Source organism: Amblyraja radiata, chromosome 10 (assembly GCF_010909765.2).
Source record: "Amblyraja radiata isolate CabotCenter1 chromosome 10, sAmbRad1.1.pri, whole genome shotgun sequence".
Taxonomy (NCBI): Eukaryota; Metazoa; Chordata; class Chondrichthyes; order Rajiformes; family Rajidae; genus Amblyraja; species Amblyraja radiata.
Window position 1 is genome coordinate 13,885,974 of NC_045965.1, and position 21,812 is coordinate 13,907,785.

The 21,812-nt window shown below is 39.6% G+C and overlaps 1 protein-coding gene across 3 annotated transcripts in view; it reads left to right on the forward strand.

Moving 5' to 3' along the window:
- glis1 (GLIS family zinc finger 1) overlaps window positions 1-21,812 on the forward strand; it is a 298,316-nt gene that overhangs the window by 204,923 nt on the left and 71,581 nt on the right. For 2 of the 3 annotated variants that reach the window (XM_033028112.1, XM_033028110.1), the window contains exons 4-5: window positions 15,587-15,748; window positions 20,381-20,491. In XM_033028112.1, the coding sequence (XP_032884003.1) occupies window positions 15,587-15,748; window positions 20,381-20,491 (273 nt within the window). The remainder of the gene's footprint in view (window positions 1-15,586; window positions 15,749-20,380; window positions 20,492-21,812) is intronic. The other variant, XM_033028111.1, reaches the window with a different exon arrangement.

Below are 21,812 nucleotides of genomic sequence, written 5' to 3' on the forward strand. Positions count from 1 at the left end.
TATCTCACCACCAACGTGTTGTATTCATCCAAAAATGTCACTCCCATCTTTGCCTTATCAGTCTCAGCTTTATTCTCTATTTCACTGGCATTTGTTTTAATACTTTTGTGCATCTAAATGTCAAACTCATCATTATTTTCCAGATTCTTTCACTACCCGCTCAGCTTTAATGTCGGTCTGATTGCCTTTCGCTTGATCTCCTGTGAATCATAGTGTAATTTCACCATTATTCTCTACATATATTATTGCCAGCTCTGTATTATTCTGTCTTATGGACAATTTACCTTTATGCTCTGCTTAAATCACCGAGTTCACCATTATTCTCTGTCTCTGCCAATCTGCCATTATCCTCCATTTACCTCAATGCCAGCTCAGCATTATCTCCTGTCACACTGCCAATTCATCATTATCCATATATATTACTGCAAGCTCTTTATTATCCTCTGTGTAACTCTGGTATTCCCAGTGCAATTCATTGCCAGTCCTTCATTATGCTTTGTTTACCCCAATGCCAACTCCATAATTATCCTCAATAGAGATCATTGTCTATCTTGCATTTGCATGTGATGAATTCCTACATCCATAAAGGAGATATTTCGAGGTCTGCAGTTTCCTGCCTTAAAAAACATGGATGCTGTAAATTTCATGAAATCTGCTATCCACAGTGCACACCTATAAAAGAATCCTTGCAATTTTCTTCCATTTATTTCAGTGGAGGATATTCATGTAGGTTCCTCTCCAGGCGTGTGTTTTGCTGCTGATTTGGGAAACTTCCCTTATAGTATGGTCTTTGTTCCCTTTTTGTAAATCACTGCCATCTGTTCATATCCTTTGCACTCTGTACTAACAACACTGCTTGATGAATTAGGTTGCTGTAACTGTTACTTTCTATGTAATTTACTGTCAGCCCTGCAATATTCTCTCTATGTATTCTGAAGAGTTCTGTATTGTACATGGTCTCTACTAGTTTTCTCTTACTTTGTATGTAACCTTACGTGTACTCTATAACTCACTGCCAGGTATCTATTTTGCTTCAGGTAACTTCTAGACCTTTAAGGGAGGATTTTCCAGTCAGTATTGTAATAACCCAAATAACTATCTGATTAATTCCATATTACCCCTCTTATAAATCAATGATAGCAGTATTAGTTCTTCTATGTAGGGTTTACTACTTTGTGTAAGCCACTGGCAGCTTCTTCATATCCTCTTGCTGGACTTTTGTTCCTTATTAACAGATTTTATGGTGGACTACTTAAAAGTGGATTTGTGAAGTAATTGACTGGATAAAGCAACACTATTATAGGGTATTGTATGTCCAGGTCTAGGTTTATGTTTAGGCTTATTATTGTCATATGTGGTACCCGGATGGGAAGTCAAAGGACGAGAAGCCGAAGCGAAGAAGTGGAAGCCAAGACACCAAGCGGACACGACGCCGAAAGGATACGAACCCGAACGGACACCTTGCCGATTGGACAATTTGCAGAACGGATATGATGTCGAAAAACTGCTGACCGGACATGACGTCTCCGGGGATGGGATTTGTCCGAGACCTTGTCAGCGATTGGTCCATCACATCACTGGCCGGGGGGAGACGGGAGGGTGGGGGAGAGCTTGAGCTTACGTTTGTTAAATAATGGCAGTGACTCCAATCGCAGCAGCTTGGAGTCACTGCCCCCCACCATCCCGTCTCCACCCGGCTAGTGATGCACATCACAGCCTCTGTGGCAATTGCAGCTTCTTGGAGTCACTGCCACCATTTTACAAACGAAAGCTCAAGCTCCCCCCCCCCCCCCCCCCAACCCTCCCGTCTCCCCCCAACCAGTGATGTGATGGACATGGGGGTCTGGACCAATCGCCGACAAGGTCTCAGACAAATCCCATCCCTGGAGACATCATGTCCGTTCGGCAGCTTTTCGGCGTCATGTCCATTTTGCGTATTGTCCTTTCGGCATGGTGTCCATTCGGGCTCGTGTCCTTTCGGCATGGTGTCCATTCGGGCTCGTGTCCTTTCGGCATGGTGTCCGTTCGGTATCTTGGCTTTTCGGGGTGATGTTGGTTCGGCATATTGACTTCGGCTTCTTGGCTTCAGCTTGTTGTCCTTCGACGTCCTGTCCGCACATGGCCATATGTCTCAAGGTGCAGTGAAAAGCTTTGTTTCGCAAACTATCCTAACAGATCAGATATACCATGCATAGATACAATCAATTCAAACTTAAGTACAATAGATACAGCAAAGCGGAAGGTACAGAGTGCAGATTATAGTTCTCTGCATTGTAGCGTGTTGCAGCGCATTAGTTCCATAGACAAAGTCCAATGCCCTCAATGAGGTAGAGGTGAATCGAACAGTACCGTAGCATATGGAAGGGCCTTTCAAAAACCTTTAAAGCACTTCAATTTAGGAATATTTTTTAGCAGTTTGTGTTTTTTAGAAGAATGATAAAGGCAGTTAGCGAAGAAATGGGCTCTTACACCTGACACATTCATGCCAACCTTTTTGCCCATCTGCACTGATCCCATTTGCCCAAATTAGATCTGAATCATTTTATGCCATGTCTATTTTCGTGCCTGTCGAATTGTTTCTTAAATGTAGTGTTATATCTGATTCCAATACCTCCCCTTGCAGTGAATTCCAGATACCAACCACTTCTGTATAAAAATAAATCTCTCACCCAAAATTCCCATTCAAACTCTTTCCCCTCTTTTTTTTATGCCTTAATTGTGGAAAAAAAATCTGACTATTTACCCTACGTATGTTTATTGTAATTGTATACACTTCTATCAGGTCGCCCCTCTGCTTCCTTCACTCCAGGGAAAACAAGCCCAGCGTGTCCAATCTTTTTCCATAACTTCCAACCTAGGCCTGATTAATCACCTCTCCAATTGACGTTTACACAGGAATGGTGTAGGAATGGTGTAAGGAATCTGAGGCATGGAGAAGCATATCCGTATTTAAGAGAATGAAGCGTTCAGAGCTGGAATGACCAGAGGGGGATCAATAAGGCGTGCAAGAGGTTGAGAAACAAAGGAAAGAGGACTGTACAGACAATTATTGTAGTCTTATTGCCCCCCACCCCCACGGACTGTCTCCCTCGGATGGTCACGTTGCACAGACACATCTGCACTTTAGTCTGTTTTGACTGTTTTACCGTTTTAATGTTCTTTTTACAAACCATGTTCTCAGGTATCTATATCTAAATCTAAATTGTATTAGTTATTTAAGTTATGACATCGGATGGAAGCTGCATACCCAAATCTCGTTGCACTTATGTGCAATGACAATAAAAGATATTATTATTATTATTATTATTGAAAGCTGGTGTAAAGTACTAATGTGTCATGGAAACAGTAACTTTACATATTGATTTATCTCCAAATCCATACTGTTGAGGCTTTGTATATTGTTAATTTTTTATACTTGTGAATGAATTGTACAATTTGTGTTATTTGATAAATCCTTTCTGTGCAAATGCCAAAGTAAATAGCTCAAACATCCTGCTGGTATTGCCAACAGCCAATCTTTAAGTCATTAAGTAGAATTCTGGACTGTATATGCTAATAAGTTTGCCTTCCCACTGGGTTGTGATTTAAATTTTCTCTGAAATCTCTAGTTGGCTCAAGTTGGGGAACGAGATGTGATTTTAGGAACATTTTGGATGTTCCAAATCTATTGTTGGATCTGTGTGCAACCTTCAACTTCATTACATGAAAAATGTACTTGTAAATCTAACCTGTCAGATAGTAAACTTGGAATTATATAACTACACTGTTCACTGTTTGAACACTTGTACCTACATTTATCTCTCCCATATTGTTGCAACCACTGATAATTATGATGGCATGATTTTAGATTAGGAAATGTAAAATATTCCTACTGTTTTTGGATAAGAAGCAAATGGTGAGAAACTGGAAATGTGAGATAGATTCATCAATATGATTGGTTTGTCAGCCCCATTGGCACATTCATTTTCCTGAAAATTCAGATGATGTTCAAATTAAATTGCAGTTAAGCAATTGAGTGCATTACTTATGAGAGACAAAATTACATTTTCTGCCTTTGTATTTGTGTCAAATGCACGGCTCCCCCGGTTACAAGCAGTTTGGTTAACGGAAACTTGCCTTTATGAAATTCACAAATTATGAGCAAAAATTTGACATGCAGAATAAAAGTTCATCCTAATGGAATGAATGTGATAAAAAAATAATAAAATAAACACATTTTTTTGAAGAATTATTAAAAATTAAAGACATATTAAAAAAATTAAAGAAAATTAAAGAAATGTCAATTTTGTCAAGAATTCGCGTTGTGTAAAATAGGAATAAGATCAATCCATTAGGAGGAATTGTTCTGTAGTTACAAAAAGTGAAGCAATTGTATGAAACAATTAAATAATTAAATCTCCATATCATGTGGTTGTTTCAATGTCTCAAAACCATATCAATTTAAAATGGGTGGCACAGTGGCACAGCTGGTAGAGCTGCTACCTCACAGAGCCAGAGACTGGGGATTGATCCTGCCCTCGAGTGGTGTCTGTGTGGAGTTTGCACGTTCTCCCTCCGGTTTCCTCCCACACCCCAAAGACATGCGGGTTTGCAGGTTAATAGGCCTCTCCAATTTGCCCCTAGTGTGCAGGGAGTGGATGAGAAAGTGGAATAACCTAGAACTGGTGTGAATGGGTGGTCGATGGTCGGTGTGGAATTGGTAGGAAGAATAGCTTGTTTTCATGCTGTATCTGTAAACTGAAATGAATGGTTATAATCTAAATATACTCACTGAAGGCTTCACCTTTGTCTCTCGGAAAATGCTTATAATTGATTGAAAGATGTAGTATAGAAATAAGCCTTCCGGCCTCATGCCCACCATTGATCACCCATTCACACTAGTTATATGTTATCCCACTTTCGAATTAATTCCCTAAACCTTAGGGGCAATTTACAAAGGTCTGCAAACCCATACCTCTTTGGGATGTGGGAAGAAACCAGAGCACCACTCACAGGGAGAACATGCAAACTCCACACCGGCAGCATCTGGCATCAGGATTGAATCCAGGTCTCTGACACTGATACAGCAGCTCTTCTTGCTGCACCACTGTGGTATTTGTACACAATAAGCGTGAAGTCAATGTCAGGGAGGGATCTTTTAAGGTCTCAGTAAAACCAAGGAACTGATTGTGGACTTTAGAAGAGGAAGGCCGAGGATTCACAAACCTTTCGTCATCAACGGATCGGTGGTCGAGAGAGTCAAAGACTACAAGTTCCTGGCATGCATATCTCTGAAGATCTGTCCTGGACCCAGCGCGTTGATGCAATCATAAAGAAACCCCATCAACGCCTGTATTTCCTTAGAAGATTGAGGAGATTCTGTATGTCGATGAATACTCTCTTGACATTCTATAGGTGTATGGTAGAGAGCATATTAACAGGTTACATCACAGCCTGGTTCGGCAACTTGAACACCCAGGAACAAAGGCTATTACAAAAAGTTGTGAACATTGCCCGGGCCATCGAGGGTACTGACCTCCCCACCATCAAAGGGATCTATAAGAGGCACTGTCGCAAAAAGGCAGCCATCATCACCACCTTGGCAATGCTCTCATTTCACTGCTGCCATCGGGAAGAGGTATTGGAGTCCGAAAACTAACGTCAGGACCAATCTCTTTCCAATAACCATCAGGCTATTGAATATTATGAACTCCTACTAAACTACAAACTGCCTGGGTTGCACCAGAGACTTTGGGATTTGTTTTGTTTTTGCAGTTTTTATGTTTGTTTGTTGTGTTATCTTTGTGTACTCTGTTTATAAACCAGTTGTGCTGCTGCTGCAAGTAAGAATTGCATTGTTCCTTTGCGGGACATATGACAATAAAACACTCTTGACTCTCTCTTGTCGCTGCCTAGATATTTGTTTAGCTCTTTTTCCATCCCAGGGCTTGCACTTGTATGCCTCCAAGTGTTAAATGCCTAGCAGCAGGCCATGCTCTTGGAAGGTTGTGGTCTAGAGGGACCTAAAGAGGTGGAGAGAAAATAGATCTTTAATTCCTGCAAATAAAAAAAGTTTAAATGCCAAATAAAACAATACTCCCGTAGATCCTGGCATTTGTATGCAGGGAAGAATTGAATCGCCTATAATTGCAAAAGTATTCTCTGAAGAACTCTGAAGCCTTTTCTGCTTTTACACTTTCAAGATTTAAGAAAAATATAACTTTTACAGCCAAACCTCTCTCATGTTTCAACTATTTTTGGAGCAAATTCAGCAATTTCTTCCAAATTATTTTTATGTTATTCTGTAACACCTAAGATTGAGCAACTAAAACAGAATGTGGACTATATAATGAATAACCATTTTGGCCTCAATTTATACATTTACTATGAACACATTTTAAAAGGACAGATCTCCACTCTCTCTGTTTTGTGAAAGATCTCCTTTTATCCGAGAACAATAATATGGTAACTAAGTATTTGAATTCATAATATCAAAATTTCTCAATTTATCAATATATATATATGCTCAGAGAAATTGATTTTGAAAATTGTTTCGCACCCAAAAATCAAGTAACAAGTACCAGTGGGTTAACCAAAATACCTCACAGCCTAATAAGTATAAGTTTTGGAAGGTCGTCTTCTTATTAGGCAGCCTCTCGAGATCAAGGATGGCTTCTTTATACTCTGGTTTTGTGGGAGCTGAGGTGACTTTTAAAGCAGGCGTGTCCGTAAAATGGGCCACAGGTGCCTGATGGGGCAAAGTGGTAGCAGCTTGTAGGTGGTGCAACTATGTGCTTCACAGACTTAAAATTCTTAATACCATTACGAATGTTCCTTCTCCACTTTGAGCAATCATGGGCCAGGTATTCCCCAAGAGTCAGTGTGGATGTTGCATTTTCTTTTCCCCTGTTCATCCGGTAATCTCGTCACATGATCGAGTCCAGGAGCGTGGTGTTGGGTATGCCAATAATATAGCCTTCCCAACAGGGATGGGAAAGTTAGGGTAGGGAATCACAACAGTCAATTTTCATTGAGCAACATCCCACAAACATCCATTCGTTCATTCATCATCGTTGAAAACATTAGCGACGCGGTGGTGCTGGTTTCCAACGGGAACGGTGACGGACGCACCACACATCTCTGTTCTCCAGTTCCTGCTGACTTCCGCCGCTGAAAGTATAGGATTTTGGTGTGTGTGCTTTATCATCATTCCTTACAATGCTATGTACGACAGTGATCGCAACTTATACTGAAGTGTGGGCCGTTGGCTCGCTAGAAGCTCATCGGCCCTTTGACAGGTCTTGTTTTTGGTCCTGCTGGGGGTCCACTGCCCCCTCCTCACCTGGCAAGCCAGGGAGGGGAAACAGTTTAGTCGCCGACTATCCGACCATGGAGCAGGTGGCACGGGATTACATGGTGGCGGGGAGATCTCCCCCCCGACTTGACCTGAAACAGCAATGTAATAAATGATCTGATAGACTGTTTTGGATGTTAATCAGGACATGCAGAGAACTCATGCCTGTCGACAAGCAGTTCCACTGGGTTTTCAATGCTCGCGTGAGAGGGTGGACTGGACTTCTAATTAACATTATGTTAAAAAGCGTGCAACATTGATTGTGTAACATTCTGTGGGTTCTACATTTGAGTGTTTATCGAGATTATGTGTTCATGTTTTTAGAATAAGATTTGAAACCATGATTTTCTGATTTAAAATTGTGTGTGCAACCACAGCCTGACGACTGAAACCCTATTCTTTCTGTGGAGAACCATGCTCTTGGTTGAATTTTATTTGTAGCTCTCTTTCTTGACACCTAAAGTAAAAGAAGAGACTGGCATGGAAATAGAGCCACTTTATATTTAGGATTAAAATAATATTCTGGTTCACCCACATGTGCCTGTGAAAGAATTAAAGAGCAAACACTTCAGTTCGGAGGTTCACAGAATAGCATAGTTAGTTTCAGGAATGTACTCCCCTTTGATGTGGGGCGGGTTCTCGTAGCATTTGGCAGGTGCAAACTTTATAGCCTTCTCTTAAGGGAAGATAACATAAAATCAGGAACACTCAGGCTCAAGAGCTCTTGGCAGGGAGGTCTCAAAGAGGACGTTCTCCTGCCAATGTTTAAATCAGAAAACTCTACAGCTTGGGAAGTTCTGAAGGAGGCTGGAATCATAAATTAATTTAATGAAAGGAAGTAAGTGAAGAAGTAAACAAAACCTCTTTATTGGGATGGCAGTGTTTTCTTAAATGGTGATACATAATATAGTTATTGCTGTTTATTTAAGACATCAAGATTAATGGCAGAAGACTCTCGTGCACGACACTTGGAGGATTTATGAGAAGAGTACTTTAAAGTACATTAAAAACGGTTTAAATTGGAGGCATTGAACCTTCACAACTTTCTTCCAGGGCCCCATGGGTGGATTTTCTGAAGGCAACATGACTGCAGATCCTATAATCTGGAGCAAAAGACAAACTGCTGGAGGAACTCAGCAGGTCAGCACCTGCGGAGGCAAAAGTATAATCGAGATTTTGAGTCAAGAACCTGCATCAGGACCCGACAGCAGTTTGTTTTTTTGCAAGCAATTTTCTTCTGTGCACAGTGGGTCATTTGTGTAAGCGGCATCCCAGGCATTATGCAGTTCCATATAATACTTCAGGAATTATACTGCAATTCTTCAGTTATCCATGCAGCTTTTCACCATGGCCTGAACTCTTTAAACAGCAAGTCACCACTGCTGCCATGGCGGAGCTGAATTGGACAACGTTAGCAGGAACTGGCCGGGCAGAGTAATCACATGGGTGGACACCCCATTTCTCCAATGTACAATTGGCTATCTGGGCAACAAGGATAGGTACCCGGGGAAAGGAATTGAGCGGTACACGGTATTCCCAAATCCCTCTACTACTTCCGTGAATGAAAGTGAAGAGCTTGATATAAAATCATGGTTATAAGTGATCCAGGAAAGAAGAATCTAATGCCCCTGTCCCACTTAGGAAACCTGAATGGAAACCTCTGGAGACTTTGCGCCCCACCCAAGGTTTCCGTGCGGTTCCCGGAGGTAATTGGCAATTTCAGTAAAAATCGGTAATTTTTAGTCGAAGCCGGTTGTGATGCTAGTTGAAGGTGGTTGCCGGAGGTTGCTACCTTCAACTAGCATCGCAACCGGCTTCGACTAAAAAATTACCATTTTTAAAACGGCAACCTATTTTTAGTCGCGGCCGGCTTTGAATTTTTTGAAATAATCGCTGGAATATAGAAGTAGCGGAAACCACTTTTGACCATTAGGGAGACTGACAAAAACCTCTGGGAACCGCACGGAAACCTTGGGTGGGGCGCAAAGTCTCCAGAGGTTTCCGTTCAGGTTTCCTAAGTGGGACAGGGGCATAAAGTTGCTGTGTATGACAGAATCAATAGTTAGGAATCAAGAAAGAACTTTGCCTTTAACCAAGATTCAAGATTGTATCCATCCTGTTGTGCAGCTCTACTTTTACACCATGTATCTGCATCAGCAGCAAATAATTTTTCATGCTGATTAATTGATTCTCCACTGAATGGTTGGCACATTCAGAACTGCCAATAGTATTTAACAATGATTTTACACTTCAATTCACATAGAGTAAATGAATATATGTTTTGTGATTATATTCCTCATCCAAGATGAAACTGCAAGTAAATTTAAAAATAATTTGAAGAATGCAAGAACATGAGATCATGGCAGGAGCCAGAAAAGTTTCAGTTTAAGGAACTGAGACAAAAAAATGTTTCTGCTTTGAAGTGACGAGAAAGATCTTGGTTCTTGGAGGAGAAAGAAAATATATAAAAAAATAATTTGATCACCAGAGGAAACAGGACAAGGCTTTGGTTAAGCATTAATCATGGAAGGATCAGTGAAATAGAGATATCGCTAGGAGAGAGAGAAAAGGATAGTTTGGGCTATGAGGTGAGACCATTTCCTATCAAATCAAAGCAATGAAGGTGTCAGTAATAACAAGTGCTCAAACTTCAGAGTAAAGAATACTCCGTTTTAACTTTCTATAGCATGTTTGACATAACACAAACTATCCTTGACCACTTTCTCTGATCAGGTGCTCTTGAAGTAAAACAAAATGTAGTTTATGAATATGATTAAACCAATGTTAAGTTCTAAGTATATCACTAATCAAAACCCGGCATGCTATTCTCTGGCTATGGAGTTTTCAGTATGAAACTAAAAAAAGCGTTTTGGATTGAAAATCTTAAGATTTTCCATGTGTAGTCTGTCTCCGATGTCAGTAGTCTATGACCTGCTCTTTCCTTACTGTTCCATAAAGGCCATTTTGTTTATTTGACCTGACAGCAACCACTATGGATATTAGCAAGGTTTTTGCACAGCACACTGCTGCTATTCAGCTCCATAATGCAAAAAAAAAAGTTTCACTTATTCCATCACAGCTCATTTCCCCCAGAAATGTTACTCAGAGCTACAATTGATATTCATTAAGACAAGCTCTGTTTTCCCAGTCTTGCTTTCTTTCGTTTGCTATAGATTAAAGTTAAAATGCGCTGAATTTTGTATTTCCCCAGAAGCAGATTATTTGGGCTGCATGCTCCGGGATAATTCCAGAATGATCCATGATCTTGGTACTGGTGATACCTTTGGCAATTTTGTGGTTTCCTTAATTATGAGGGGAAACGATTTAAAACCAGTGTTGATAAGGGACTGTTCTTCCAGGACTTTAGTGGAAGCAAATCTGGTTTATTTCACAAGTCATCCAATAGGATTATGTAATTGGAGACCGTTTGGGGACTAAGTCAAGAATGTATCTCTAACATGAGCACAATTTGGTGATCTAAAAATATGAGTATTCTATTAATGGAAATAACATATCTTTGAGTAATCATAATTTAGTATTCTTAAAGAATTGAAATTAATTCTCAATAAATTAAACAATTCTGGATTTTGCAACTAAATAAAGAATTAGTTGAAATTTGTCTTTGGTTGCTGATAGTCATAGAGTAAGACAGTGTGGAAACAGGCCATTTAGCCCAACTTTCCCATGCCGACCAACATGCCCCAGTTACACTAATCCCATCTGCTTGCATTGGCCCATAATCCTAAACCTATCCTATCCATTTACCCGTCCAAAATGTTCTTAAATATTATGATAGTACCTGCCTCAACTACCTCCTCTGGCAGCTCGTTCCATATATCCATCACCTGTTGTGTAAAAAGGTTACCCCTCAGGTTCCTATTAAATCTTCCCCCCCCCTCACCTTAAACCTATGTTGTCTGGTTCTCGATTCCACTACTCTGGGCAAAAGACTGTGCATTTACCCGATCTATTCCTCTCATGACCTTGTACACCTCTATAAGATCGCCCCTCATTCTCCTGCGCTCCAAGGAAAAAAGTCCTAGTCTGTTAGTCTGTTCAACCTCTTCCTATAGCTCAGGCCCTCAAGTCCTGGCAAGATCCTCATAAATCTTCTCTGCACCCTTTCCAACATCTTTCCCATAACATGTGGCCAAAACTAATGTCTGCTAATGGTTTTCTCCTCTTCATGCTTGATTCCACTGAATGTCTGTTTGAGAGCACAACAGACAGCCAATACCTTTGGTCCAAGTTAACTCCAAACCTAGTTTTACTTCAAGGCTACAACTCATTCTTAACTTTCACATTTGCTCTGTTTCCCTCTGAGATGCAGAAAAGGGTCAGTCCCCATCATTCTCTAAAGCATGGCAGTGCCATGTAGGAGACTTACTCAGCATTCCCTGTCTATCCGAGAGTAATTATCTATTTTCAAGATAAACTCTGTCAGCGTTGGAAGGTGTTCCAAGATATTATCAAAGGAGGCACAAGAGACTGTGGATACTGGAATCTGTAGCATAAATAGAGAGCTACTTGTGGAACTCAGTGGGTCAGGCAGCAACTGTGGAAGGTAATGGACAAACAATGTTTCAGATTGAGACCCTTCATCTCAACAAAGAGTTTAGAGAAAGCAGCCCATATAAAGAGGTGGGAGAGAGCATGAGTTAGCATGCAATAAATAGGTGGATACAGGTGAGGAGGGCTTGTAAATCCTCTCTACTCAAAAGGTCATCAGTCCATATCCCTCCACAGATGCAGCCTGGCCCATTGAGTTACTCAAGTAGCCCATTTTTATTATCAAACACAATTTGATCACATCACAAAATGGAAAGATCAGAACATCAGATGAAGTAAAATTATGGTAAAATATGTAAGCATCATAAAAAAAGAAAAGAGAGATAGAGAGTCAGACATTTTATGAAGGGAGTTCCTGAGCTTTGCAGCCTCAGGAATGCCTAATCCGACAGTGAGATTATTTACTTCAGAGATACAGCATGGAAATTAGCCCTTCGGCCCACTGAGATCACGCCGACCAGCGATCACCCATACACTAGTTCCATCCTAGATACTCGGGAAAATTTACAGAAACTAATTTACTCGTAATAATAATAAATCTACACGTCTTTGGAATGTGGGAGGAAACTGGAGCTCCTGGAGAAACCTGATGCAGTCACAGGAAGAACATACAAACTCCATACAGTCAGTGCCTGTAGTCCAGATCGAACCTGGGTCTCTGGCGCTGTCAGGCAGCGACTCTACCGCTGCACCACTGTACCACCCTCAATTAAAATTGCATTGTCAGAACTGAAGATAAACAGATACTGTGATGCTATATTCTGCACTCCAGTATGTTTCTCTTTGCATTATCTGTTATATTTGTGTATTGTACTCATGCATAGTACGATTTGACTAGATAGGATAAAAACAAAAGTTTTTCACTGTATCTCTGTACATGTGGTAATAATAAACCAACACCAAGATAATTATGGAACTGAAGAAGATTGCAGAGATAGGAGGTTTAGGAAGCAATTTGAACCTAAGAATGAGAATTTAAAAATTAGTCTTGATTCAGGTTTTTGACCCAAACCTTCCACAATTCCTCTCCATCTACAGATTATGCTTGACCTGTTGGGTTTCTCCAGCAGATTGTTTGTGGCTCCAGATTCCAGCATCTGCAGTGTCTTGAACCCTATTGTAAAATCAATATGCTGTTTAGTAGGAAGCCAATATAACTGAACAAGCAGCAAGGCGAGAATACGAATCAGTACATGGGCACTCACATTTAGGGTTGTTTCCTGAAAAGCAGAACAAGAAACAAGGAGTGCAATAGCTGGATGGAAGTCACCTGGTTTAAGACTTCTCCCTCGTTTCGTCCACAAAGACTAATGTACAAAGGTTAAGCTTTGAGGTAAACACGGTCATGGACGAGGGTTTGAGAAGCCAATGAGCTGAAGTTTGGTAGAGTTGGGTCACACTGGGGAAGTGACAAAATGAAAAAGGCAGATTTAAGACTGAACATGTATTTGGTCTGACGCTCATTTGGAACCAAATACAACAAGGTTATGAATAGCCTTGTCAACGTCAGACAGTTCCCAAGAAGAGCGAAGAAAGGAATTGAATCAAAGGCTATGTTAAAGGTATTGTTGGCAGAGGCCAAAGACAGTGGCTTTGATCTTCCCAGTACTTAGTTGAAGGAAATGTACAGATGGTCAAACACTGGATTATGGATGAGTATGCTAATAGTTAGATACAGAGACGGAGATGATAGAGGTGGTGATAAAGTAGAACTGGGTGTCGGGGTTTGCAAGAATTAGGTTTTTGAGGAAAGATGAGAGATGATGCAGAGGTAGATCTCTCTGAATGAATTAGTGTGTGGCTCACCAAAGATTTAGAGGGGTGTCATTTTTGTACCCGAATGACTTGTGACATTGGTCCTTTTTCCCACAGTAGCCATTTGTCAATTTAGGGATTTTTTGTGCTGCAAAGAGAAAATGGATAAAGTCTGCCTGTTTCAGATCCTTGCATCCAGAAAACTGAGATATTCATTATTTCAGTCTGAACAGGATTTGTGTGCAGGTGCCAGACATAGAATTAGTGAGCCAAAATTTGTTGGAAAAATACTAACGTGGAATGAACTTCATTACCAATTTGGAAGCTGGCCAGAAAGTACAGAGGAAGAGATATCATAAGATTTGCAAATTGCCACGAGTTACTAAATTATTTATTTTACTCCACTATTAATATTTAACAAATGTCATCCTGTCGGCAGCCACACTCTACTTTTCATAAAGTTGCTGCACATTACTGACCAATTAATTTCAGCACAGAGGTTAAATCTAGTAGTTAATAGTGAAAGTTTTCGAACTGTGTGATGCTAATTAACCCTGCCAATCAAAGCCCTGAAAGTGAACAATTTAAAAAAAAAGTCTTATTTATTCAGATGGTGATTTTATTGAAATTTAAGATTCAGATTTTAAATCTTTACTAACTTTTTTTTTTCTTTTTGGAGTATTGCTTTTTTCTCTTTCCTTTAAATTAACCTCTGTTACCGTCTCTTTATTTTTCTTTCATGTCAATCTTCAAATTAGTGACAGAAGTAGGCCAGCCAGAACCTTGGACTTGCTCCACCATTTAATATGATCATGGCTGATCTGAGAGTAATGTCAAAAATGCATTTCCTCATATCCCCAGTAACCTTTCAGTCTATTGCTTGTAAAGAATTTATCTACCTCTGCCTGAAAAATATTCTTTCATTTCCACTCTCAATCTTCTGAGAGAAAAAACTTTCAGCTCACCTGCATCTTAAGTTAGTAAACCCTATTTTTCAAACAGTGTCCATAGTTCTAGATAATTCTGCAAGAAGAAGCATCCACTCCAGGTCCATCCTCAGGATCTTAAATGGTTTAGTCAATACTCTTCTGATTCTTCTAAACTCCAATATAAGCCTAGCTTGCCTAACTTTTCAAAATGAGACAATCCGTAAAGGATTTAACTTAAAACTAACTCCCTTTAACCACTATGCTTCACCATATTTGAATCTATTCTGGAGATTCAGACTTTGGTCCTAACACTTTATAATACTAGACAGGGTCCCAGATGCCCTGTTAATCAGCCTGTGGTTCAAATGATCAACAAGAGCAAATAAATAAGCTGAACAAAATAGAAAACAGTCCAATTATTGGGCATGTGCTGAGGTGCCTACTCCAGCAAGACCAGTCCAAATCTAAACCATCCAATTCCTCTTAAAGATCCCATTTGACATTTTGCATGCAAAAATTCAGAGCGTGGTTTGGAGAAGACAGAATGACTTATTAATTAGTATAAGCTGCACATGGGCTAAATCAACCCAGACAGGTTTAACATTTAGTTTCACGACTACTGACTTAAGTTAATCCCAAAAGGTTATTAATTTGTCTTTAGTGGCGTTCAGAAAGATCACTCTGAGAATAATATGCCCACTATGTGGGTGATTTAAAGCAGCTTAGGTAATGTATGTTTTTGCAGAAGTTGATGAAGCATACTTCAACAAAAAAAAACCCAATTCAATCTCTTGCTGTTCTAGTACATGTCAGTGTTGAAAGGTTAAATTAATAGCATATAAGCTTTTTTTCTTTCATCCCTGAGTTCGTACAGATGTTTAGCTGAGGTGATTTACTGGATGACCACTGTTGGTTTACACTGTGGCCATTGTAGCAAACTTGCTTTGCTAACTATTTTTTCATGGTAATATTTATATATTTTTTTAATACTTTATTGCAGTTTGAAGGCTGTAATAAGGCATTTTCTCGACTAGAAAATCTCAAGATCCACCTGCGGAGCCATACTGGGGAGAAACCTTACCTTTGCCAGCACAGCGGCTGCCAGAAAGCTTTCAGCAACTCCAGTGATCGTGCTAAACACCAGCGAACACACCTGGACACAGTGAGCACAATACAGAATGTTTTACATTATGTGTAATTGGTGTTTACTCAGTATCACACTTTCAATGCAACGAATTAGCCAATGGGGGCAATCAAGGAGAAACAGTGGGAATCAAAATTCTGAAATAAGAAACAGAATTAATGGTACTAATGCACAATAGGTTGATCATGAAATTAAAAAAAAAATCTGTAGATTAATTGTTTAGGCAGGAACTTCTTTAGAACAGTGATGTGAAGTGCAAGCAACGTTTTGGCGAGCCAGAAAACAGCTTGAACCACTGTTGTGGATGAAAAATCATGTTAATTGGCATTGATACCTATTTAATGTCGTTTCAGCATTTCCTATAATGTACACCAGATTTCTTGTTCAATTGAATGTGAAAAGTCCCTATCCTTTACTACTCTAATGAATTGGAGAGAATTGTACCCAAAGTGACTGATTCCATAATCCCTACAAAGAGTGATATACAAAACCAATAGCTAACATGAAACTGGGATCCCAGAACGTCACCTATTCCTTTTCTCCAGAGATCCTGCCTGACCCGCTAAGTTACTCCAGCATTTTGTTTCTGTTTTCGGTGTGAACCAGAATCTGCAGTTCCTTCCTGCATATCCCAGAACCAATGATTGTTTATCCAATTGTTTAAATGGACTGAAACTGGCAGGCCTGTGATATTCAACCAAACACCACCTCTGAACCCACTTAACTGGAGCAGAAGCAAGTCACCCCAACCCCAATGGACAGCTCAAATAGGAAAAGGAGACGATAACTGCTATGATTAGCATATATGCAGGCTAGAAGTTTGCTCTCCAATGTTTGTTAAATTGACATTTTAATGGGTAAAGAAATTATTGTTGTGTGAAGCAACTATTATTCTTAGCGCCGACTAAGTTCTCCATTGACAATTGCTGGTGTGGATGTCTGTATGCAATTTTACAGAAATCATAATCAGATTTGGTTCTGACTTTCCATCTACATCCCAGAAAAATCTCACAATCAAAGTGCTTTAGAATTTCAAGAATTAATGGATAATAATCTGTTCGTGTCGGTTGAATTGAAAATCATTAGAAACTAAAATTAGGTGTGTTTTGCAGCAGACGGCCTGTGGCATGAGATGAAAGAAAATATCTTACTTACTATCAAGCTTCACGTTTTTAAAGCAAGACACTTGAATGAGGGGTTGGAATACCACATTGGTGAAACTGTTCTACAGGTCCTGTCTGTACAGTTTGTTTGTTCTCCCTGTGACCACATGGGTTTTCTCCAGGTGCTCCGGGTTCTTCCCACATTCCAAAGGCGTACAGATTTGTAGGTTAATTGGCTTCTGTAAATTGTCCCTAGACTGCAGGATAGAACAAGCGCATGGGGATCGCTGGTTGGTGTGGAATTGGTGGGCTGAAGGCCCTGCCTCCATGCTGTATTTCTAAACTAAATTAAATGACTCCTTGCAGAGGGTGATGAATTTTTGGAATTCACTATCCTGGTCATTGGGCCTACATCCTTGGGGGCATTTAAAGAGGAAGTAGATAATTCTTTGAGAGACCAGTGGAGGAGGTGAAGCCATGGGGAAGATCAGCCGTGATCATGTTAAATGGCAGAGCGAGCCTGGAGGTCTGAATGGCCTGCTCCTACTCTTATTTTTTAATTTAATTAGCTTTTATGTACATAGATACAGCTTGAAAACAGGTCCTGTGGTCCAGCGAGTCACCCCTTCACACTAGTCCTGTTATCCCATGTCCAAACTAGGGGCAATTTACAGCAGCCAATTAACCTACAAACTCACACTTCGTTGGGATGTGGGAGGAATCTGGAATGCCTGGAAGAAACCCACGCTGTCACAGGAAGAACATGTAAACTCCACACGGACAACGCCTGAGATCCGGATCAAACCTGGGTCACTGGTGCTGTGAGGCAGCAACTCTGCTGCTGCGTCACTGTGCCACACACTCTGCTGCCCAATGTTTTTAGTTCCTGTAATTGTTGTAAGACACACACTCATTTATTTTGTTCTCAGCAAACATATGTATTGAGTATCATCATTGAAATTAGTTCAAATGAGTTCAAAGTGTGAATTTCAGCAGTTTTACTGCAAGTATAAGCTAGGCCAGTTTGCCCTCTTGGCTGTAAACTGAGGCAGGCTTCATGAGAAGGACCCAGACTTGATCTGTGATCCAAATTAATCAACTATTGAATTTAAAGTTTGCTTCAAATTCTCTATTCAGAGATGTTGCAAAAAACTTGTCCGCAGTAGTTATAGTCTGTGGACTTTGGGCTGTGGAGTCGATACCCAAAACAGCCGACTCCGACTCCGACTCCTTGATTTCTTGTGTATCCGACTCTGACTCCGACTGTGACCCCGACCCCTAGGTATAATAATTCTAAATCTGCTATGATGACATCGCACAAGATGGCATTTCATAAGAACTACATGAATCATCAGGCTACCTTTTAAACCCATGTCCTTAAAAATTTGAGTCTAATGGTTGTAGCTATGCTATTGTGGCTTTTTTATTGTTCATTCTTGAAACAAAAAACATAATTCATTATGCTAAAAAAAATACATATAGGACTATGACAAAATTAAAATTCCATTGAATTAAATAAAAATTATAAAAGCATTACTCCAAAATTTATTAAACTAAGGCCACAGGTATGAGCTAAATGGCTAAATTATGACAAAAAAACATTCTCAAGTGCAATAGAAATTAAAACTAAATGCTTAGGTAGTTAAGTTTGCTACAAAAGTACATTCCTAAAATGTATTAATAACGTCCTTAGGAACAGAATTGTTTCTGCCAGATTTCCTTTTAATGAAGCCCTTAAATCTGATTTAATTATTTTCAGTGCGGAGAACAGTCTCTCCACGCTGACCTGAGTGGTAGTGTGGTTGTTACTATCATAGCTGCACATTTTACTATTCCTGGATAAGCAGGGATGACTTCTTGTACTGTAAGTTTAGATGAGCAATCATATTTCTCTACTGCTTTTAAACCACCAAGAAAATCTTGCTTAAATTCCATTAGATTAACATCAAAAGGCTGCCTTCGCACGTTTAAGTTTATGTTGAGGTCGGAGTCGGAATCGGGACTTTTTTACCGAATCCAACTCCAACAGCACCAAAATTGCTCCGACTCCACAGCCAAATTACAGATGCATGCTGAAATGCCTTTACTGTAAATGTCATGTGAGGACAAAGTAAGGAATGCTTTACCACAGTGCCTCCCGTGGTAAAATAGCCAACCTTGCCTTATCCAGGCACGTGCATGGAGAGCAACACTTGGGCATTTAGGAAGCATGGAGCTGTGCTCAACCCAATAGCTGAGGTAAAAACCAAATGAAAGGTTTGCCAGCAACATTGTGTGATGGTTTACATTTTGAGCCAGGTAATCTTGGAAACATATGTTTAGGATTGTCAGAGGAATTATAATTAAATAAGATAAAACAGATGCTGAATCTGTTTGAATTTATAAAACCTTCGTCATGAGATACAGAATAGCTTGCTCTGTCTTTCTGTTATGATTCAAATATTGATGTATGTAATGTATAAGCATAAAACGTAATTCTTTTCTCCTTTGTGCTTTTCTTCCTTTGCCATGGAATCTCTATCTTCAGAGCTCAGGTACCACGCATTCATTCAATTCAGTTAATGATGATAGAGACAAATTTCAGCAATAAAATTGTTTTCGTCCATCATTTGGACAATAATTTGACAGAGAATACTATTCAGCCGCATACACATTACACATTTCCCTCATTGAAATGATCAGTTATCAATAATGGGAGAATAATCTGCTCTGTCAGATTGTTGCCCATGCAATGAAGACAAAAATGTTACCTCCATAGACCCATTATGTATACTTGTATCTAAATGTTTATCTATCTTTTATGACTACATTATGTATCTAAATGTGACAGCCTTAGTAACCAAGTAAACTTGCAATGCTCTTGGCTGTGCAATATAAAGAATACCAGATGGAGATCCATTGCCAGCTGCTGCATGGCATTCTGCCCAGAGACAATAGTAGTGCAATATAGCAGTTGTGCCAAAGGATTAAGAAAGTCAAGAAAAGTTTAGAGCATTCCTAACAGTTCATTCAATCTGTTTTGTGAGATTACCTGTTGGAATGCTACACATGATTACTCAAGACTGCTTGAACAAATTACAACAGACAATCCACAATGGCACCAAGTTAATAGTCCCACATGTCAACTGTGTTTGAAACTGTAATTCTAAAAAGTGCAACATTTAAATTTGGCCATTGATAAATTATTTATCTCAAACATTCTTATTTACAGCTTCCTAAAAGTTATACTCTGAGCAGCAATAATCATTATCAACAGCTACAGTTGTAAAAACCATTTTCAGCGTTTGAATTATATCCAGAAGCAGGGCTATCATCTAACACCCTTGGTCAGCTGCCAGTTGAGCTATTTGAGTGAAGTGTCTTAAAAAGAAGAATTTCTACTTTTAGTAACTGCATTCTGGTTTAAATGTGCTCATGCACAGGAAATAATAATTCACAATTTCATAGCAGAAGGAATCAGATGTACACAGTCAGGGCAGAATTGTCTTAATGAGATTCAGCAGCAATTGTGAAGTGTAAAAGCTTTTCCTTTCTCAAACATTTACAGAAACCATATGCTTGTCAGATCCCAGGATGCACAAAGCGCTATACTGATCCAAGCTCATTGAGGAAGCATGTCAAAGCACACTCTGCCAAACAGCAACAGGTGCATAAGAAGGTAAGAAATAATCATAGATAATCCAATATCTATCATGCACTGGACAATCACATCCTTTTGGAAAATATACATTTACTATACAAGAATTAAATGTTCTTTCCGCACATATTTTTTCTGAATACTGAACATGTTACATATGAAAAAAATAAATAAAAGATTAAAGTAGAAATTAATTAGGAATGTCAACCTCATGTTTTGGAGGCCAACTATAATGAAGAAGAAGATCGCAGGAGCTGAAGAAGTCCTTAATTTTTGCATCCTGGATTTGAATACGAGATGGCATGATTGGTCACAAGGTGGGGTAACATGTTGGGCAGTTTAAATGAAACTTCATTTATATGATATGGGTGAGCTGCGTGTGCTTGTTTTGCCTTTCGTATCAACTAACATCAACTCACAGCAGTTTGAAACAGGTACTGATGCAACAATACTTAGACGCTTTCTGGCTCAGCAGGAAGAAATTGCTGGTAGTACTCAGATTGAGCGTATCTCTGATAAAATAAGTCCAATTAGAGCAACACTTTATCAAAGACAAAGAGAGAAATGAAACCCACACCTCCCCTTCTCCGAGACATTACTTTTGTTTTACCCTTCCCTCCCCACTCATTATGAAACAACAAAAAACAGTATCTACTTTCTTCTTCAACCTGAGATGTTAACTTGATTCCTCTTTCTGCAGAAACTGCTAAACCCTGGAAAGGCTGGGATTAATTGGAAATGGCTTTGTTAATGGCAGATCCTGTCTAACCAATCTTATTGAATGTTTTGAAGAGGTAACAAGGTGTATTGATGAGAGCAGTGCCGTAGATGTGGCTTACAAAGACCAGTAAGGCCTTTGATTAGCTCATGCATAGAAGATGGGTCCGAAAGATATGGGCCAATGGGATAAAGGGCAAGATGGAAAATTTGATCAAAATTTACAACAGTGGGAGATCGGGTATGGTAGTAGAGGGTTTTTTTTTTTGTCATCGGATACCTGTCACTTATGGTATTCAACAGGAAAGATTTATGGAATTGTTGATAATATGGAAGGTATTCTTGAGCTACATGTTTTTGAAATGGGATGAGAAATTGCAGATTAAGGTTAATCCTGATTAAAATGAGAGATGCATTTTGGACGTACCAGTAGAGCTAGGACATACACCATGAATGGCAGAATCCGAGAGAGCTTCAAGAAGCAGGAGGATAAAGGTGTACAGTTCAAAGGTGCTTGAAGATGATAGTGCAGGTAGATAATGTGCAGGTAGATAAGGCATATGGGATGCTGTACTTCATTAGTCAGGACAGGCATTGTATACAGGGGATATGAGTTAGACTTCAA